The 23,196-nt window shown below is 35.9% G+C and overlaps 1 protein-coding gene and 1 pseudogene across 1 annotated transcript; both read right to left on the bottom strand.

The window, feature by feature from the left end:
* Window positions 1-23,196, bottom strand: part of LOC128124287 (vomeronasal type-1 receptor 4-like) — a 53,519-nt pseudogene that overhangs the window by 10,516 nt on the left and 19,807 nt on the right.
* Window positions 3,491-22,873, bottom strand: LOC128094678 (vomeronasal type-2 receptor 116-like). The gene is made up of 7 exons (XM_052713159.1): window positions 22,830-22,873; window positions 19,327-19,494; window positions 9,696-9,996; window positions 8,539-9,345; window positions 7,572-7,790; window positions 7,146-7,269; window positions 3,491-4,419 (listed from the first exon to the last, which is right to left on the bottom strand). Exons 1-7 carry the CDS (start codon window positions 22,871-22,873, stop codon window positions 3,491-3,493), a joined length of 2,592 nt encoding a protein of 863 aa, XP_052569119.1.

Genomic DNA, 23,196 nt, shown 5'->3' with positions numbered 1-23,196 from the left:
TTGATTCATGATGTTATCTACCTCTAGTGTTTCTTTGTTTAGATTATGTCTGGGAGACCAGCCTATTTGTGTGAATAGGATATTGATGTCAGCTAGTATCACTGTGTTCAGATCAATAAGTGATTTTAGCAGCAGTACTGTTCCTTTTACAAACCTTTGTGCCTGGCATTTGATGCAATGCTCAGAATTGTTGTATGTTTTCACTATATTTTGACTTTGATTACTATGTAATATCCTTCTCAACCTATTCTGTTTAGTTTGGGTTTGAAATTTATTTTATCATATAATATAAAAATAGCTATGCCTGCTTCTATCTTAGATTCATTTCCTTGTAATATTTTATAATATTTTTAAAGTATTCAATGACTGACCTTGATTGTGAAGTGTGTATCTTGGAAGCATCAGAAAAATATACTTTGTTTTTACTCAAACTGTTAGTCAGTACAGGCTGTTAGTAGAATGTTAGGCTCTCCTGTCCCATAGTTAAAATGAATAAGTTATTATTTTCAACACGTTTGTAAAACCAAAAAAATGTCTATACTGTGAGAAATTTTAGTCTCATTTTTTACTATTAGATTAAAGCTGAGAGTAAGAAGAATTATCTCCATGCATTCATTGTCATTCAAGTATAAATTAATTTATTCCATTGTTTTTATTAAAGGAAAACTTTTTTCTTTACTCTCTATTGATTTTATTGTCCAGATTCACCTTTGCTTAAGTATCTTTATTCTTTGGAGTGGACCAGCCTTAACACACATTCCCTTGATTAACATATTTGGTGTACTCTCTATCTTTATTTATTCATTTTACATACCAGCTACAGACCCCCTCTCTTCCCTCCTCCTGCTCTGCCCCTGCCTTCCCCTCTCCCCAACCCACCTCCAACAGGGTAAGTTCATCTACTCCTCCAATAATGTAAGTTCTCCCATGGGAGGACAGCTAAGTCTTGTACATTTGGTTAAGGCAAGACCAAGCCATTCCTGGCTGCATCAAGGATGAGCAGGGTGAACTCCCACAGGTAATAGCATCCAGAAAGCCAGTTCCTACACCAGAGATAGATCCTGATCACACTGCCAGGGTCCCCTCAAACAGACCCAGCTACACCATCATCTCCCATATGCACAACGTCTGCTCTGGTTTCATGCCGGACCACAGCTGTAGAGGACAACTCTTTAAAAAGAGTTTGATGTGAATTGAATGATAATTAACTTCACAACATATTTAATTACTTGGTAAGGAAAGCTAAAGAACAACATTAGAAATATAGAAGATATAAATCAACTTTAAATGCCATATTAAAGTGGAATTACATCATTTTCCCGTCACTTCTCTATGACTAAATGATCCTGAATACCTATTCTTTCTCTATTACAAACTCATGAACTCTTTTTTTAAGTTGTTATTACATATATACATTCAAATATCTGTGAGTACATATTAGGAATATAAATGTATGTATAATTCCTATACATGATATACACCTTATATAATATATAAACTATTCATATAATTTTAATTATAATATATAAATTATGTAATATATGAATCATGTATACACATACATATACATATAAAATCCTAAATTGTATATGAATACCATTAGTCTTACAAATCATTTAGTGTGCTCTGCGTCATAGAAGACTTTTCCGTCCTCTGTCAGCTTTACTTTGTTACCTGTAATGCATGTATGGTTGAGGTCTAATGAGGTTTGCCATTCACATATGCATGCTTATTGCTGTGTTCCTAATTCAGCTCACAATTATGAAGTCATGTTGATCAGACATTATGTGTCTTTATGGATAATGTATAACATTCCTAAGAGACATAAACTCACAGCAAACTCGCAGGTCCTCAGGCACTTAGAGTCTTTCTGTCTCATCTTCATCAATGAAATCTGAACCTTAGGGGAATATTTACTGTAAACTATCAATTGGAACTGGGATCCACAATTATTCAGTTTGGTTGCTTGTGGTGTTGTATAATTGTATGCATCTGTTTCAATATGACATATCCTTAAAGAAATCTGAAGAATAGACTTAATTGTATGTATGAGAACAAATATTTATAACGTTTAGGGACTATGCTATTTTAGTAAAGTGGCAGCTGTAGCTTCTCCTCTGGGATCCAAGAATTCACTAGTTCTTGGTTGTTGCTCTGTTTTCCATACCTAGGGTGGGTTTTCCTCTTGACAAACAGTAATTATGTTCAATTACAGCTAACAATAGCATTTGTGAAACCTCCTAGCCTAGTATACAGACATAAAAGCAAAAGAGTCACCACAGCTAGGACAAAACTCAGAGTAGTAAAAGTCTAACAATTTTATACAATTTTGATTTTATTTAATTATTTGGAAATAGAAAATATTTTACTTCATATATTGTATGTATTTGTCTGAAATGGTGATGAATTCTGGAGAAATATGTAATAATAATGTGGCACGTTTTAACCTTTTCATGATTCCAAATGAAGAGTATATACTAATACAAGGGAAAGCAGTTAATTGCAAGAAGCATTCAGATAAATGATGCGCAAATGCCCAGATTAAAAGGGAACTGGGGGTAGTCAGCAAGAATTAAAACAGGTGGAAATGTGACATAGGTCATATGAGGGTAAATAAGGGATACAGGCAGTTAGAACTAGTTATTGTTCTGATTGACTGACATTTGATTGGGTAATAAAATATAATTCGTAGTAAGTCTACATTCTAACTTAGCATGCAACATATTATTCAATGACTAATGAAATATGTTCATAAAAGATTACATTTACATTTTGAAAATCTCATATTATTCTGGATAATTACATAAACTTGAATGAAAACATAATAATTTAGTGAAGGGCCTTGGGACATTAAGAAGCAGATGGTTGTTCTTGTAAAAGTCTGTTATATTAAAAGTTGAATAGAAAATAAAATTTTGATCTATATATTTTACCACAACTATTGAAAGACAAGATAAAATTTTACTAGGAAACACTTACAAAATTTAAAACAACATGTGATGAGTACAATCGGAAAAGAGAATAGACTTGATGCTTTCAAGCAATTTAAATCAATAACATAATTCTTAGTAGTCTATATTAAAGAAGAATATGGTGGGGTGGTGGGACTGGCCATCTTTAATCCCAGAAAAGGTGGTGTGAAGCTGTCCATTTTAGAAGAGCACAGGCAGATGCAGGTATATCTCTATGCATTCAAAATATTATGATATTCACAGAAGGTTTCAGACAAGCCCAGATACATACTGAGGTTCTGCTGTTATGAAAATACAACCTGGATTTCAAGTGTGGATAACTCCAATAGCTCCAGTATAAAGAGGCTCTAGGACAATTAGATGACTGTAGACAGAGATTTTCCTGTAAGCAGATGACCATGTAAAAGCACAAAGAATATAACCTATACTCTAATTGCATAACACATATTTTCAGTAGAGATCAACTGGACTTCATCTTTGAAATTTATGTCTTCATATGAGAACTGTTGAGTTTTGAACTAGGTTTTGAGAGGGTTATTCCTTCTAGAATGTGGCCTGTTCCTGATATGATGAACTGAGTTCTTATCTGGCCTTAGTAAGATAATATAACACTTAGGGACAAAAATGAAGCCAAGGAGGGCTGCACTAGAAGCCAAGATAGAGAAGACTTCCATAGCCACCATGACCTTCCCCTTGGTACTGTGGTAGACAGGGAGGAATGTGACCCAAACACAGAAGAACACCAGCATACTGAATGACAGGAACTTGGCTTCATTGAATGTGTCTGGAAGATTCCGTGACATGAAAGCCATAGTAAAACTCCCAAGTGCCAAGGAGCAGAGATATCCCAGTATACCATGGAACGCAAAATCTGAGCCCTTGTTACACAAAATAATGATATGCCCATATTCAACATGAGCATCTTGGTCAAGGAAGGGAGGAGAGGTCCCTAGCCAGATTCCACAGAGGACAAGGTGGATCAGAGTACATATGGGGATGATGAAGTTCGGAGCCTTTGATATTATTAACCACCTCACCACTCTCCTTGGAAAAGTAACCTTGAAGGCAATAACCACAGTGATAGCTTTGGCCAACACAGTGGCAAGAGCCACAGTGAAAGCACCTCCAAATATGATCTGCTGCAGGATACAGGTTGTGGTGTTTGGATGGCCAATGAAGAGCAAGGAACAGAGGAAACAGACAGTGAGTGTGATAAGCAATGTGTAACTAAGGGTCCTATTATTAGCTTTGACAATTGGAGTGTCTCTGTGCTTCACAAAGAGTCCAAGAACCACAGTTGTGAGTACAGAGAAGCACAGAGCTATGGTTGTGAGAGACATCCCCAAGGGGTCCTCATGGTTAAGAAAACTCACAGCTTTCTGGAGGCAGTGTTTCTTCTCTGTCTCTGCATAATGACTCTCTGGACACTTCATGCAAATTTCCATATCTGATCAGAAATGAAGGTGAGATTTAATCCAAGCTGAAGTTATCCCTTTTATTCTCAGCCATTTTTCTGTACTTTTTGACAGAATTGCTATCTACATCACTTTTCTTTTTTCTCAGGAACAAAGAAACACAAACTCCGTAGTGAACATTTTCATATTTATACCACTCAACTTCCTTATCTTATATTTCAGTTATTATTTATGTGAACTTATAAAGTGTGTTGAGCCAACTCATCCCTCTTTCCTCTTGCTCCATTCCTCAACTTCTCCCACTTTTACTTCCCAACTTAATGTGCTCTCTTATCTCTTCTTTATACATTGTAATACTCATTGAGTCTATTCAGTGATGCTAGTATTTACATATTATGGGGGTAACACCTGGAATATGGGCAACATTTCAGAATCCACCACATTAAAGAAAAGTGATGTTCCTCTTTTTGTAGTAGTTATCAATTACTAGTAGCTTCTCATACAACCCATCTTCTTTATAGTGATGTGAATTAAATACACCTTACAATTTTCTCTCTTATATAGCCTCAGGCCTCTTGTGCTATTGGTGTATCTCTTTTGGAAGTTATTAGAATACTGAATTACAATACATAAACATGCTTTATTTCTGAAACCACATCATAAGTTATACCACATTATTAATTTGAAGAGTGCAAAAGAGGGAGTATGCTCTTGAAATTATTTTCATAAAATACACTTCTTAAACATAGGGTCTCAATTTTCTTATCATTATAAAATACTTCCTGTTTTCTGATATTGACACTTCTCTGTGGAAGCTTTACTGAATAGGCATTACTATGTTGTAACAGGCTTGATTACTGCACTAGTCAATAGTCATCATTCCTATTGGGGAAAGGTCAGAACTACTGAGACAGTTTTAGGGTATGAAATAAAACAGTGTTATAATATTCTGCTCTTAAAAATTCATAAAATTCATAATCTTGTATTTGAAGTACAAGAACAGTGATTTATGCACGCCAGATTGCCACTGTCAGTTTTTGTATGATTTAAAAAAAACTCATTACCAGATTTTCAATATTATTTTGTTGACAAATTTTATTAGCATATTATTGAATTCACTTTAGTAGAATGAAACTTATTTCTATATACCTTGTAAATAATGTTTCCTTCAGCTATTGTGACACATTGTTGTACCTGTTCTTCAGACCTACTTTCAAGGTATAAGCGCAGGCTCTGTTATTTCCTTCTCTTTTATGTGGAGATGTTCATTTTGTTTCAGTTTTCTAAGTTTTAATGGATAACTCACATGTATAACTCCATTCCTTACTAAAGGCACATGATACATGTAATAAAAACTCCAGTCTGTGTGTGTGTGTGTGTGTGTGTGTGTGTGTGTGTGTGTGTGTGAATGTGTGCATGCATATTTACTAAAAGTGTGTTTCTTTTGAATAACAGCTTGAGGGCACAGTCTTTTTTTTCCAGAGCTGAGGACTGAACTCAGGGCCTTGCACTTGCTAGGCAAGCTCTCTACCACTGAGCTAAATCCCCAACCCGAGGACACAGTGTTTTACATCTCAATGTGAGAAAGTCATGAAAGAATTTGCAAAAAGAATGTAAAAGTCAGAGGTCATGAAATACTTCAAGGGAATAGAAACTTCCAGACACAGCTGGGCAATTGAATATATAAATTTGAGGTTTGATATCATGCATATAACATGTGAAACCTCAGGGCAGAACAAATATCATTATGTATGGAGAGTTGGCATAAAGTACTACACTTAACTGAGAAGCTATTTGACTTCATAGTTGTAATAAGGGGAAGACACTTTAAACTTTAATAATGTGGTAGTAGGAATTAGTCCATATTCTATCAGGGACTACACTCCAAAGAGTATTTAGGTAGCAGAAACTGAATTCAATGAGTTTTTCTTATTTTTTTTAACAAGAGAGAAAAGAAGTTAGGTATGAAAGTGTAAGATTTTGGAGGATATGAATATTATCAAAATACATAGTATGAAATTCTCAAAGAATAGAAAATATTTCATAATTTAAGTAAACCTGGTCACAAATTTAGTAGTATGGAAATACTAGCTTTTCAAGAATTTTCTTCCCAATGAAACATGCTGTTAATTTGTTCATGATCTATTCTTCTAAATGGAGATTCTATATTCCATCGCAGCTCTTAGGTCTTGATACAACTCTCAGTAACAGACCGTTGGAACTGCTTTGAGGATATTGTTTTATATACTGTTAATAAGAATTGGAGCATAAAATGGACAAAATCCTATTCATTAAGGAAATTTGAAATTTTAGTTATGCTGTATAGTCAATAATTATAGAGTGGGGATATCAAACACAAATTGCTAATTATCTGTTCTTTCTGGGAAGAATCATTTTTATAATAACCTATCCTACATTTAGGTGAGTTTTATTCATTATTGAAATATAGTTAAGAAAAAATCCAATTTGTGTACTTTATTACTATGTGTCAAATTATGTGAGGAATTAAAGCATATTGATTAGTACAGAGAAAAGGGGTTTCTTGCAGGAAACAATAGCTGAAGTTGATCATAAATGTAAATCAATTATAAATTTCTGTGCCTACTCTGCACTATTTCAAGACATGGTGATGCACATTTCATATCCTAAATTAGAGAAGGAATAAATTTTTCTGACTTCTCTCTAGATATTTTTCAGTTTTAAGATAATGCAGAATCCTGCAGAAATGTGGAACCATTTCTGTAAGATTTATTCTTACCTGTCTCATTGGAAATCTCATTGTCTGCACAAGGAGTGCAATCATAGCAGCAAACAGCCTTGCCCTCTAGGGAAACTTTCCTGAATCCAGGACCACAGCTCTCACTGCACACAGACTGAGGAATCTGAGAGAAAATGGAGCAAAGTTAACAAATTCTCATGGTTAATTGAAAGTCTCAATAATATTTTTAATATCACATAATTAACTTGCAAGTTTTATTCTTATAAAATTAGAAAGGAATTTGAGCATCTGTGATCTATACAAAATTGGTCTGAGGATTATCCCATTATTAGATAGTTTGGATCATAATGAGATAGGAACAAGTTTGATGCAGGGATTTAATTTCCAAAGTAGAAGTTGTTATACTAGAGGATATATCTGTATTATTATAATAAGTTTAATGCATTGAAATAATATATAACCCACCTCTGAATATCTTTCTGGCCATTGTATCATCTTCTCAGATAAAGTCAACTGTTGACTCTGGGGAGCATTAGGCAAAAAAATTCCTACTTTCACTTTAAGTCCAAGACCCTTTGGAAAATTCCAAAAGTTGAGAATATCATACTTATCATCATCTAACTTCTGTTTCCATTCTAAAGCCATATTGACTCCCATGTGGATATTCCTCAAGAAAGGATGAAGCTGAAAGTGATGCAAGAACATGTTTTAATGTAGGTCTGAGAGTTTGAAAACCAATGGATTATAGAATAACACTCAATGTTCATTATCTGTGGTGTAGGACATGATAATAATGTAGCTATCATTGAAAGACAGCAATGGTGATCTAAGTTAATGGGATACAATTCTACATCTGAGGAACTGTCAGCCTCAAGAACATCTTTTATACAAACTTAAGAATGGAATCGGTGAGTATTGATTGAAGCAAATCTCAATTTCTTTAAAAGAAAGCTACACCCATTTACACACAGGGTTCATCCTAAAGTTCATCGAGTAAAATGTGGGTACTTATGACTACATAGTAGTTGAAAGACATCATTTATGTACTAATAACTTGGGATAATGAGCTTACACTGTTTCACTGAGAAAATTCTTAGGTTTCTGGTATAATCGTTACAGTGAAAAAAATGTGCAGCTATTTGTGACACAATTGTTATATTTATTAAAATCATTTCCTCTTTGCCACTAGCTCCTTATTCCTCAGCAACATGAACAGAAAGATCTACACTGACCTGGAAGATAGGATAACACATGAAGAATCTATTGTGGATGGATACACACACACACACACACACACACACACACACACACACACACACACACATGTATATACTATATGTAAAATACTGAAATATGTAATACCTAATTTGGTGGCTCTGAAGAATCAAAATTTCACATTGTTGATGCTCTTATACAATGGAAGGGATATTACCTGCCAGGGGTAGAACACCATTTTTTCTCCATTTCCAAATTGTTGCATCTGTGTTTGATGAAGACTCATCTCATGGAGACTGTGCGCCACAGTATATACAGCCTTGTATGTATTGTAGCTGTCTTCATTCATTACCATGTCAAAAATATGTCTAGGCAGTAATTCCAAGGAAGCATTGGGTTGGCAGTTCTCCAAAAGATGACAATCAAGCTCTGAAAATTGGCACTTGAAGAACAAAAACCACAATTTAGGAAGGTAATTGTCTTCTGGGTATTTATAAGGATTAACTGTTTGGATAAAATTTTTAAATTCAGCCACCTGCTCATGGTGTTGTGAAAAAATAAGACTTCCATGGAATGAATCTAGCAAGAAATAATCAGCGATATTAGTAACATCCCACTCAGAGGTCATGACCCAGACTTTACTCGTCAAAATCTGTTGCCCTAGATTCGTCAATAAACCTTGTAGTGAATCATTGTCACCATAAATGATGACAATATTGGCCAATGTTTCCTGGATGATGCCAAGACTTTTCCAGTATTTGTATGAAAATGAGTTCCAGGTGCTTTGAATCACTTCAATAAAAGCTATGCAGACTTGATTTTTCTCCATCTTTTCTCTGATATCTGCTAGAAACTGAGTACCTCTGTGATCATCTGGGATAAGCAGACCAACCCAGGTCCAGCCAAAATGAAGCATCAAAGAGACCATGGCTAGAGACACAGTTGTGCCTTGGGGGGCCATCTGGTAGAGAGAAGTAAACTGACCTCTGTCTGTGAAGATAGGCTCAAAAGGACCAACAGTGAGCTGAAGAGAAAAAAATTGGAAACAAGAGAAAGAACAATGGCATTATGCAAATCCTTGTTCTGCAGAAACAGAAATGGTTAGTGCAATGATGTATTCACCCTGATTTTAAAGGCAAATTTCTGTGAGAGATGTTTTCAGAAAATGACTGGCCTATTTTCTATTTTTATTAATCCTCCTTGTATACGCCAACCTCCCCCTTTTTTAACCAGTGACAGAAATAGTGGTCAATATCCAATTGTCTGGACAATTGTCATTGATATCTAACTAATCCAAATACACTTTTTAACCTATGAACACACCTGAAATGACAGCAAAGGAGATCTGCATTTTTAGCCCATACACCTCCTCACCTGTGGAAGTTTGTAGAGCTGAAGCAGTGTCCCAATATGGGCAGATTTTGCCCACGATGGTCCTGTTATTGCAGCAGTTAACTTTCTCTCCTTTACACAGTTATAATTACAGTGAAGCCTGTGAAGTCTACTCAGGCCTGTGAGCCAAAACAGAGCATGCATAAGAATGTTTTTCTCACTGTATGGGACATTATAGAAGTCAAATCCCAGAGATATGTTTGGTAAAAGATGAGGGTTCCTGTTGATCTCCTCAATGGCAAATACCAGGGCCAGAAGCAACTGGTGTATTTTAAAATTATACCTGCAGAGATTGAATAAAAACATACCTGAGGAAATTACAGACCACACAAAACTGCAGAATCAACTACAAAGACTAAGGGACAGATTCCAGAATTCCTGGGTGCAGCTGGGTATTTCAGTGTTTGTGGAAACTGCAATGCCTCCATACATAAGCACAAAGCAGGAGAACTAAGCCCCTAATCTTGACTGAGACTAAATCAAAGACATTCAAGGCTTTAAAAATGGTGATGCATGCCTTTAATCACAGCAATCGGGAGGCAGAGCCAGGTGGATCTCTGTGAGTTCCAGGCCAGCCTGGTCTCCAAAGCAAGTTCCAGGAAAGGCACAAAGCTACACACAGAAACCCTGTCCGGAAAAATTCAAAAAATAAAAATTTCTCAATTTGGTTCCAACCCTAGAACTTCCAGATGCCTCAAAACATTTTCATTGCCAAAGAAAAAGGTGGCTTTTCCGAAATGTTGGGACCTTGGAAATCCCCTGTGATACATCAGTCCAAATGATTGGACCCTGTAGCCATAGGATGGCCTCTCTGTCAAATATATGTGGAGAGTACTGTTAGCTTAATAAAAGAATGAAATCAAGTTAAATGTGTTAAGATCTGATACTCCTAGTATCTAGGAAAATGAGGTCTTCTACTGAGGAAAAAAATCATCAACTGTTTAAGGACGGTTTGAAACAGTACAAGACTCTACCCCTGGCCCCAACTTGAGTTCAGTTTGTCATCAATCCAGCTATCCTGCTTGCCTGATGATGACCTATAGGTGCTCATACAAGACTGTCACCAGATGAAAGATGAAACCAGGAACGTGGGAAATGCAATATTACTTTTAATAAAATAATTTGTGCCTAAACAAGGAACCTCATCCCAGGTAGAGGAACTGATTGATCTAGCCCAGTATCTCATATGGGGAAAAGGAAACTCCACTACTATATACATGAACCATCAGTTGATATGATTTTACAAGTAGGTGTCTCAACTGTGTGATCTATAGAGAAAGATGGCTTTTCACTGCTGGAAAAAAAGGACATTAAAAAATCTGGGCCCTCCTACGGACTACATGGATTCCCTAGAAATTGCTATCCTCCATGGGCACACAGTTTAACTTACTGTCTGACAGATGACACTAAAACTTATTGATGTTCTGATGACACATACCACAAACAGTGCTACATGAGACTACAGGGTAAAGAAAAATGGTCAGTACAAAACTATATGTAGTCAGGAGATTTCCTATGTCCTGGCCTGATGGCAATTGGGGCAAATCCCTCCCACTTGCATCCCCTCATAATCACACAAAGGCTTATATTAATTATAACTGCATGGCCATGTCTCAAGGTTTTTGCTAGCTAGCTCTTAGATCTTAAATGAGCCCATAACTGTTAATCTATGTATCACCACATATTCTGTGGCTTTACCCCCGTCCCATTAAATGTTGCTCCTTGAATGGCTCGCTGGCGTCTCTCGCTGCCTTCTTCCTGTCTCTCTCTTGGAATTTCCTGCTGCCTTGCCATAAGCCAAATGGCTTTATTTATCAACCACTCAGAGCAACACATATTTGTAGTATACAGAAAAACATTTCTCCATTACCTATGTGTTGATGGAAGGTACCAGAGGAAAAGTTCATTCTCTCAGAAATAACTGGCTGGATTCTGGTAACAAACCTTCACCAGGCTATTCCCCTGGGTACAACAAAACTTTCTGAGTTGTTCAGACCAAGGGATGTTATATCTATACTCGACACACTAGCATGGCATAACTCAGCGATATACCAGGATTGTATTAAAGTAAATCGAAAATACAGAGTCCTTACCCAGGAAGGGATCAAAATGAAAGACCAACACTCTGTCAAACTTTGGAAAAACTGATTTCAACTAAGATCTGGCTTGCTGGGGAAGGGAAAAATACTTGCAACTTTCTTAAAGATACCATTTTTGAGTGGTTAAAAGTGTTCCCCACATAGACTAAAAGTGTTCAAATAGTAGCTAAAAAGCTCAGGCATAAATGGGTGCTCCAATTTGGCTTCCTTCTAACAATAGGGTCCAACAATATCCTTATTTACATAACCCAAACCATCTTAATTATTAGCTATGGCTTTAGACATAGAGCAGAAACTTCATTGTATATCTAGACCTCAGATTTCTGAGCTGGCAGAAAGAATGAACAGGGAATCAAATGAAACTCCAACAAAATTCTCATTAGAGTCCAGAAAAAGATGGATAAGCTTCCTCCTTTACTGTGCCTCATTTTTCTATTCCCCATATACAGAGGGATTAAATACCCATGAGATTATATTTGGAAGAATTCTCCACCTGCTTCCCAGGCTCAGAGACAAGCAATTGACAAAACTCTTTAATCATTCCCTTATCAAGTCACTAAAGGCCTTCCAGTTCTACACACAGGTTATTCACTGAATTATCTGAGATACCCAGCCATCTTCTGAGTCCACCACCAATTTCACCTTGCTTAAGTAGAGTGATATCCTCTGTGTCAAATGAGTAGCTAAAGGAACACTGGAGCTAATCTATTAAGGACCCTACAAGGTCATTCTCTCCACTCCTCTGGTGGTGAATGTAGGTGCTCTTATATCACAGACCCACACACCCAGATAAAGTAAGTGGAAGCCACAGATGCTGTTCTCAAATGGAATGTCTCTGAACTATGGGCCCATTAATAATAAGGTTTCATTGGTCCCCAGGTTTTTGCACTCCCTGCTCTTATACCTTTTACTGAAACTTGTGTTTTTCACTATGGGTATGAAGAACAAGGGTCACAGTCCAAGCATCACTGCTCTCAGGGCTGGACAGGAGATTGAGGATGACAGATACATGGAGGGTATTAGCTAATGTGACTACACACCAGCAGCCTTTATCTCATCTTGACCTTTACTTGCTGATGCCTACTTTAAGTGTTTGGCTGTATTGGAGAAATGAAGGACGTGAGAGTTTATCTTTTTAGATAGTAATACAGAGTTTATGATTCCATGCATTCCCCATGGCTTTGTCTCCTAGTTGCCAACATCAAGGAGGTTTCCATTATAAAACTGGAGAGTCCTAAAATGATTGATTTAAAAAGATTGTGGTCTTTGGGAAATAGGAATAACCTAAGAAATCAGACTGTATTATGTAGGTCGAACCAAACTCAGCCACAGAATTGCTGGTTATGCTTAGACCATGCCCTCATACTACATAGTGATATGAAATAAACAGACTGTCAGCTCATTGACTGACATACTTACAGTGACTGGGGGTAGCCTTAATTAACATTAGGAGACTTACAAGCGACAAAGAAATCTAATATCCCAAATTTTTAACCTACACACTTCTCCTTATTTTGATAGCTGATATTCAGCCTAATGGGATGATATATTATATATATATATTTATATATATATATAAATATATATATGCAATATATATGCAATATATAATTATATATAATATAAATATATATTGCATATATATTTATATATAATTATATATTATTTGTATATTTATATATAATTATATATAATTATAAATATATATGCAATATATAATATGCATATATATATATAAAATATATATATGCAATATTACTGGGCATCTGGGACTACTTGGTGGACATATAGTAATGGTTTGACCCAATGGCTCTTCTAATTGTTTCCAAACTTAGAAGATATGTTGATCAGAACTTATAGGCATTAAAAGTTCCTGTTTCTGAATTAAAACTGATCAGGAACAATTAGAGAAGTTCTTGGCATGGTTGTGAAAACGTTTGCTCTCCCTGGCAAACTACTCTGCTATCAGCACTGGGTGGGCATCTAACTCTCATTCTGATTGGATCATACACTAAAATAGTCATGATTTGGCTCATTCCCTGAGAACAGTGGTGAATATAGCAGTGCCCCAGTCCTTAGTAGGCCTCCAGAACTTAGCACATCTGACTGGATGGTGGAAGTGCCATTCAGCTTGTAATGCTCAGCAAATGGACTTGCTTTTTGCTTCTGTAGTTCCAATTCTAGATAATGTTCTTGTTATCTGATGCATTTTAATACAGAACATGTTTTTTTTTTTACTTAAAAGCTCATCCTGAGAAAGTCTCCATGCTACCCTGGGATTCTGATCATCCAGTAGAGTTGCAGGCTGGCTAAGAAAGGTTTTTTATTGGTTTAAATCATGTTCCAAAATTCTTCTCTGGTGAGTACCGTAAACACTAAATTGTACACATTAAGCCAGGAATAAAAATTAGTTGACATCATCCGGTTATGAGCCCTACAAGATGCAAAAATAACTGACCTAATAAGACATGCCCTCTGATGCAATAGAAAAAGAAATGTTACATGAATATTCAAATCATTTTCTTTTTGAATCGAGGGCATGTTTCATGAGAAGAAATTCATTCATAGCATGGTTATTTGGAACACAAAAGAGACCATAAGCCCAAGGAGAGAATATAATAACATTATTCTACTAAATGGACATAGAATTAGTATGATTTCTAATAATTTATTTGTCAAACCATAGATGAGAACATTGATCCATTTTCCTGTCACAGAAACCTCTCCTGGTAGGTGTAAATTAACAGAGACCTTCAACTGATCATTTTGGAGAGAATGAGGGACTGGATAATGCTCAGCTTCAGATGAGGGACACACATTATTCTCACACACAGAAATCTCAATGATCTTACAGAGGTTGCAGATAATTAAAAGAAAATTATTTTCCAAAAAGAACAGAGTAATTGTAGATAGAAATTCGTAGTATCAGTGGCACCAGAGCTGCAAAAGTTCATACTAGAAAAAAAAAACTTCAAGCATAGAGAAGAGAGTTTTGTGTGAAATCACACCACTAGCTGTGGGGATTTTGTACTTGATAGGTTTTTTGATAGTCGGTTATAATCAAAGCTTTGAATGCCACTAGGTTTACCACAGTCCAGAGAAGGCTCCAGTTTTATGAGTAATACAACAACATACACAGGACTCTGGGGAAAAAGAAGAAATGTCAAATTGGGTGAACAGGAGGTTAGTATAAAGGAGCACATATGGAAAGAGTTGGGGGGGGTGAATGTAATCAAAACACACTGTACTTAAGTTCTCAATTAATTCATGAAAGCATTTGAAAACCAACAAGTAAGCAGCCAGAAACACCAAAATGATAAATAAAGAAAAGCTTGTACTGGAAGGGAAATGAGCATGAAAGTCCTTCATAGTGGAAACCAAGAAAAAATAGTGGAAAACAAGTTTTCTTTTCTAACAGAAAGATTTGAATGTGTGTGTACATACAATGCATGCATTTTGAGAATTTCTTACATATATGTAGTCTTCTGAGCACATTATATTCATCATCCCTGTTATATTTTCCATAAAAAGACAGCAGAGGTGCTCAAAGCCTCCAACCACTAAGCAATGATAAGGGGATGAAGACTTTAATCACAAAATCTGATCAGTATTTGTTATATCTCTGTTTTTTCTATATATAGAACATCAAAAATTATGTCAAATTCATATATGATACTAAAATGTGTTTTTTTACAGCTTGAATGCTTTATTATTGGATTTTTAAAATGAAAAAGCACCAAGATAGGTCTGGAGTACATCATAGTAGTTTCTTGTTAGACGACAATGGGAGAGTGAAGAAAGACAGCCATGCTTAAGTACATGAGTTCATCAAACTTGGAGGTCAGACAGAGATGGAGAAGCCACATTGCAGGGAAAATGGCTTCAGAGAAAGAGAAAGGGAGCCCAAGATACCACAGAAGCATAGTGAAGATCTGTCCAGAACCCAAAAGAAAGAAATAGAAAGAAAAAAAAATGATTTTAGGATTTTCTGAATGAGCACTCAGCTGTGTTCAAAACCAAGGAAAGTTATGACATACTCAAGTACATAAATGTTGTGATCTGGATACTCACTATTGTTATACACAAGAAAGTTTAATCCTATCTCCTATGTACTAGTTAAAATTGATTTTGGATTTTAATATATTTCATGCACATTAATTTTTAAAAATTTTGATTAATGTGAAAAACTTCAGAAATTGGCAAAAATGGTGAGAAATAAAAATACAAGATTCAGACTCTTCATAAATATATTTTAGTAACCTATGATGTACAATATTGTCACTGGATGACAGCTGTAGAAGATGGACAGACATATTGAAAGGTTTAGAAATCTGAGAATGTGTTGTAGGAATTATTGTCCCTGCATTGCCTAATTTCAACTGGAAATCAGAGATGTCATTATTTATTTATTCAATCACATTACATATGAGAGTGACACTGGATAATTTAATATTCATTAATCTTATTAGACAAAATCACTCTAAAATGGTCCAAATTATTACTGAATGTGAATACAGTGATAGATAGAGACACATATTTCTGCAAGTGACACATTGAGGTAAATATTAAAAGAATTCCCATAGTGCTAACAATGACAGCCATCAGTACTCACTTCTGTGAGAACCCAAAAACATTCTTACACCAGGTAGGCTTGTGTGTCTCTGATTAGTTGTATGTGTGTTTCTTGCTGTGTTGTAAATACCATGGCAGATTAAACATTCTTTGTGAAACACCCTAAGAAAAGGGGAGCTAGCAAATAAGATCTCCATGCTATTGAAAAGTACAAAGTGAGGATAAACAAAGCACAGTGGCTACAAAAGAATGGACACCAAAGAAGGACATTCTAATAAATTAATGCAGTCAACATAGACCTTTATACAAGGATGTAGAGAGCATTCAAAGTTCACTGTGCCCTTATGAAGAGAAAAGGCCACAGAGCTTCAATTCATGGAAAGAAGAGATCAATTATGAGGCCACAGGCAGCAATGGAGGGAAGAGCTCAGAATCATGATATAGATAGGCATCGAGATATTTTCACTGCTAATACACAAAAGGAAGATAGATTGGGGAAACATTAGAGCTGACTTTACTGTCTGAGTTATGCTCCAGAAAATTGATAGTTATATCTCTTTATTGCTTTTTTTCAATTCCCCAAAAATACAATGTATATATCTTTATGTGTATGTGGTGTTACTCTTAACTATTTGTCTTGAACAAGATAATAAAAGCATTTATTGCTATTATTAAAAAGCAATGTTAATAAATCTTGGTCATTCCAAGTTAGGTTATTTGTTTGAAAATTTTTACATTTTATAATTAAAGTCTTATCCTGAAAGTTTCATGAACATGACTGTCTAAACATGAAATGAATTAAGAAGACAATAATAGATATACTAAAGTGGCTGGGAGAAAGATCACAGGGTCTTATTTCTAGACAAAGAACTAAAGACAACTAAGGAAATCAAAAGTCAGAGAAATAGTCTTCTACAGGGAAAAGCAAAGACATCGGATATCCAATAGCAAATGGTCATCCTCAAAACTATGCATAGGAGCATATTTATTATTTATAAATTACAAACTGATCTGTTTGTAGTTAGGAATATGTATATATATGTACTCACACATGTTTATGTATTAATAATTTTTTAAACAGTCCATAAGTTTGGAAAGGAGGAAGAAGAGTTATGTGACAAAGTTTGGAGGTAACAAGGAAAAGAGAAATACTCCAATTATATTACGATTTCAAAAATAAATGAAGAAATTAAAAATTTTAAAACAAGAATCCCACTGAAAAATATTTTAGGATAAGCTGCAAGAAATGCTTTTTGATTTTGGTGTATGAAACTGCTCACAAAAGGGCATATATTTATAGCAGAGGAGAAAAACCGCTAAAACTCAAATTGTAAAGGATAATATTCATATGATAAATGTATTTTTGTCATATTATTAACATAAGAAATATTTGGACATTTGGGGTAATCTACTTTGACATATCTAGTCAACCACAATTTATAATCAATGGGATAGACATGTTCTTCATCTCATACAGTAACAATTTTAATTTGGAAGGATAACAGGCATCGTGTAAAACAGGATTTGTCACATGTAAAAAATATAGTTCACCTAGGACAAAAAAACCAGCACTGAGTATTGAATGAGTTTGATGTCAACACCCACATGGTGGGAGGTTAAGTTGTCCTTCCACAGATGATCACTCACCTGCACGTGAGACGTGAGGCATGAGTGTGCATGGACACACACAAAATGTTTTGTAAAAATGCTTTGGAAAGTCTGTGTCATGTGCAGTTCAATAAACTAAGTCATTTGGCTCAAAAGAAAACTTACATTAATCTGGAAATTGATATATAATTCTATGTTTGTATATCATATCATATCATCTGAATAGTTATAATAGTCCTAAAGTAAAATCTGTTTAAAAATTTAGACCACACAAAAACCAATGTAGTGAAGCAAAATTCCTGCCCACAGCTAACACGTTTTGTAATCTTGATAATTAAGATGATCATTTCTAGGCATGTCAAAATTCTATGCATGAAAAGAGACAAAGAACCTTAGAGAGCAGACATATTCCCTCTTTGAATACATATGTGCACTCTCACAGTGTAATAAAGGATGTAATCAGAAGCCTTACAAAATAATTTTAGCTTTGAGATACATACACTTCTTGTTCCCCAGCTTGTATGAAAAATTAGGAAAGGTATTTTACAATGGAAGATTTTGAGGGAGGAATGGAAAGGGAGAAAGACACACATATTACTCTTTTGCAGTAACAAAATATTTCCCTACCACAAACTTAATTTTATTTCTGACTTAGTAAAGAAACAACCCTAAGTGGCCACAATCTTGTCATTGTGTATTATGACCACATCCATGAAAATGAGATTAAAAACTTGTTAGAAATGCATGGGAAGACATGTAAAAGAGAAAAATACTTCTGGTAATAAAATATTAGCAAATAATTAATTTAACTAAAAACTTTGAAGACAGGCATAGCTGTTTTGACAACAAGAAACTATTGCCAAATTCTAAATCTGACACCCTTACTGCTAAATCAGTGGTATCTCGCAGATGCAAACTTGTTACTCTACCATCACATCCCTCCATAGTAACAGCTTTTGGTGGCATCACCTCTTTTTACAAGAGTACAAATAGACTTCTAGACTGTCCTGAAAAGCCAGATAAACTTTGATAAAACCTGCCTCCCTCTGAGACCTAATATGAGAAACATGTGGCTGTAAAGGCATGACCAAGGAAGATCCAATATTTCAATTGTCATATTTGGAAACAAAAATCAGTAAACAAACAAGCAACTTAATGTATCATCATTGACAATAGAAAATAAATGAAGAGTAACATATAAATAAATAAGAAATTTTGGATTGGAAGAGGGTTTTTCATGATAAAAAAAGAGCATAGGAACTTGAATACACATATCACCTGGTTCATTAGTAACATGAAATCTGAAACAGCATAAATGAAAAAACAACACTTACTGTATGTGAAAGTCGGTGTAAACGTTTGGCAGATAAGGATGTGGAACTTTGTTGCCTGTGTACATAGTATGAACTGGGAAAAATACACCAATGGTTACATCTCCTTCATGGTGAAAATCTCCTTTGATTCTGAAATAACACTCAGAGGAGTTATAGGCATATGCATGACTGTGATTAAACAAGATCCTGATAATAATAACAAAAAGAAAACATCCCACCAACACACATGTCTGCTCAGACATAAGTCTGATGGATCCAGATCTCACAGTGTCCTGCAGGTTTATACTTAGCTCAAATGTTTGTGACCATATGTGCTTCTAACTTTCTTGATGGGTAAGTCTGTCACAGTAACCCAGAGAGCTGTCACACTCTGAGCACTTTCTTATACCTCCTCCACTGCCACTGAGAATTCTGGAACTCTTTCTTGCCTTGGGCTATGCATCTGAGGCCCTGTATTCAGGTGAAAAACAAGCTGGAAAATATGTTTATAGATTTTCTTCTGCACCTGTAGGCACCATGACTTCACCTAAAACAACAGGCAGTAAGAGCTCAGGGATGAACTCCTCTTTTTACAAGAGTACAATTTGGTCACAAGAATGAATCAAGAAACTTTTCATATGAAAACAACTGAGATTCGTGTTAACAGTCTACATCAGAGGATGACATTCCAAGTGTAGTGGGTAGAGAAAGGGCCAAAATCCTATGATGGGCAAAATGATGGCGACATCATGATTTTCGAAAACCAAAGGAAGTCAGTGGATTCTAACTTGCTTAGTGTCTGTGTCTCAGAGATTCTTTGCTTGTATGATACATCTGTATGTGAATATTAATATAATGTAGACATCCAGTAAAATCTGTTTCTCACTTTCAGAAAATTAATGATCTTACTAAATTATTCAGTTCCAAATGGATCAACTAACTGAGTCATGAAGTTTCCTGTTTAGATTCTATGATTTGAGCTACTGCACCTCTGCTGTCCTAGCTAATCCTCAGTAAATAATTGGGTAGATGTGTTGTTCTGATAAATACCTGTACCTAGTGCAGTGGGTTTACCAGCTACTTACCCTGTTCTGAGAATATGAGGATCATAGGAAATCCTTCTCTTTTCTCTATAAAGCATAATAATTTAATAGCCTCTAAATGTACCCTTCACCTAATAAACCAAATGAAGCAGTTATGATCAGTGTTCTATTTCCTAGTTCACAGGATAAGCTAACACAGTGAATCTGTTGTATTATGTTGTGTAAATGAGTGGATGCTCCAACACATTAATAAGTTCCCTAAAGAAAGGACAGAATAGTAGAGTGAATAAAAACCCACAGACAATTATCTGAGGATTGATAAACATTATTATTTCTTTTTCAGTCATGTGCATTAGAAGACAAAATGAAACATCTCAAATAGTTCAGGTGGCAGTGAAATTAGTAAATCCCTCCATCATTTGTGCTTCACATCAGGAACATAGAAGGCAGGAGGAACTGAATTAACCAAACAGGATATCTAGATGCTGTTGAATGTCTTCTAAGGGATTGCTATTTATGCACAACACTATTTGGACTTTGTCACTTAGATCCTATATGTTGGTTTTTGTTTTAGCATATTATATCTTATTTTATATTTTGTTGTAACCTCTTAGAAGCTCATTCTTTTTAAATGAGAGACAGAAATCAAGTGGATCTCGATATGATGGAAGAGGGGGCGGGATTGGTGTCTGTAGAGGGAAAGAAAATTGATCAGGATATATTGTATGGGAAAAGAATCTGTTTTTAATAAAAGGAAGAAAGTTAAAAAGAAGAAAGCAAAAATGCTTTCACCTTAATGAACTAGTTACTTATTCTTGTTATGAATTTGCTTATCGAGAGCATAATGCACATGTCAAAACTAACATTCAGTGCCTTATTGAGTATTTTACACACCATCATGGCATTCCAGATGCATTGTTTCTTTGTGTGTGTGTGGGTGTGTGTGTGTGTTTGCATGTTTGTGTGTGTTTATTTGTTTTTTCTTTTTAAATGCCAATCAAGTTTCCCTCCCTCCCATCTTCACAAGTCCTACTCTTGTTCCTATTCACCCAACATATCCATCCAAGTCTCCTTCCCTGTTTCTCTCTAGATACATGGGGGCCTCACATGGATATTAGTCAGCCATGGTATATAAAGTTTCAGTAAGACTGGGCAGTTTCTCTTCTATAAATATTAGAAAGGCAATCAGAAGGAGGAACCAGGTAACATAGCCCCTCATTTCACTGTTAGGATTCTCACAAGAAGACTAAACTATACCACTGTAACATATATGCACAGGGTTAAGGTCAGTCCCATGTTGGAGAAATAATTGGAATCTGGGGGCCTTTCTTCAATGAGCTAGAAACCTAGAGCACTGGAAACTCACAGGAATAGATGAGGGTGACCCTAGGCAAGTCTCTTAGCAGTACAGGATATGGAGACTAAACCAGTCATCTCCAGTAACAAGACACATCTTTCAGTGGAGGGACTAGGACACTAACGAGCATTACTTCTTACAAAGGAACTCTCTTCACAGGAAGAGAATTAAAACATTAGGCCCATATTCATGGAAACCATTAGTTTAATATGTCCTCCACCATCCTTTATCAACAAGCATGGTGTAATGGTAACATAGCTTTTCACAGGTAAGATACCATTTATGTGGTGTTTGCATAAAGAGCTGTGACAGTGCTTTCCAGAAGGTGGTAAATGCTTTGAATCAGGATGCAGTATATTTTATGCTGTCTTTCTTAGCCACCAGTTATGGGACAATGAATTCTGGTGTGGAAATTGGAATATTCCCACTCAACGTCACATGCTGTGGGATGGTCTGTATGTCAAATGTGTTGCTGATTGGTCAATGAATAAATCACTGATTGGCAGTGGCCAGGCAGGAAGTATAGGCGGGACTAACAGAGAGGAAAATTGAGAGAACAGGAAGCTGGGGGGAGAGACACTGCCAGCCGCCATCAGGACAAGGAAGATGTAAAGTACCGGTAAGCCACAAGCCACGTGGCAAGGTATAGATTAATAGAAATGGATTAATTTAAGCTGTAAGAACAGTTAGCAAGAAGCCTGCCACGGCCATACAGTTTGTAACCAATATAAGTCTCTGTGTTTACTTGATCGGGTTTGAGCGGCTTGGGACTGGCGGGTGAGAGAGATTTGTCCTGACTGTGGGCCAGGCAGGAAAACTCAAGCAACAAATGGCGTCCAACGTGGTGGCAAGAGTTTCCACCTAAAAACTAAGAAAAAGGATTCTAAAACGGAGCTAAAAACAGTTCCTAATTGTCTCTCTCAAATGAGCGGCAGCTGCCGGTTTGAGCTACTGGTGGGTTCCTAGCGTGCGAGCTCGACCTGCGGTATGGCGGGAATGAGGCCTCTGCAAGTGGCACATTAAGCTGTGTGGTGAATTTAGCCTTTGCTAGTACAAAACAAAACAAAACAACAAAAAAAGAGGTTTCTGGGCTACACACTGCTTTGATAAAAGCGTAGACCCACTATTTCTGAGACTTGATGGTTCTCAGAGCTGGTGGAACCGCCATGTTGGGAAGCTAAAGTGGGCGGAGCCAGCAGCCACAGTGCCGTTTCAGGCTTAAAAGGCTGCAATTTAAAGCAACAGGTTCACAATAAGACAGATTCAGATGTAATAGTTTAAAATGTGTGTAAAATATACGTAGGCTTCAAAGAGAAAAAAAAAGGTGATATATACAGTATAGAAACAAATACATGGTTTTAAAAAATAAAGTCTTTAAAGAGACAGTAAAATTAATATAAAAAATAAGCCACGTAGAGATGACTATTACACAGAGAATCTGGATTGTGTTGTCTTTGGGATTCTTAACTACAGAGAGATATTTGATTGTAA

The sequence above is a fragment of the Peromyscus californicus genome, unplaced genomic scaffold, assembly GCF_007827085.1.
Source record: "Peromyscus californicus insignis strain IS unplaced genomic scaffold, ASM782708v3 Scaffold_4__1_contigs__length_199733344, whole genome shotgun sequence".
Lineage (NCBI taxonomy): Eukaryota > Metazoa > Chordata > Mammalia > Rodentia > Cricetidae > Peromyscus > Peromyscus californicus.
Note: the sequence above shows the minus strand (reverse complement) of the source record. Positions and strands in the feature narration are given on the sequence as shown.

Coding starts and splice junctions, on each gene's coding strand:
- LOC128094678 (XM_052713159.1), bottom strand. CDS start 22,873: ATGGCGGTTCCACCAGCTCTGAGAACCATCAAGTCTCAGAAATA. Junction 9,997..19,326: donor TACACCGACTTTCACATACA/GTAAGTGTTGTT, acceptor CAATCTCTGCAG/GTATAATTTTAAAATACACC. Junction 4,420..7,145: donor TGAGATTTCCAATGAGACAG/GTAAGAATAAAT, acceptor ATTTCTGATCAG/ATATGGAAATTTGCATGAAG.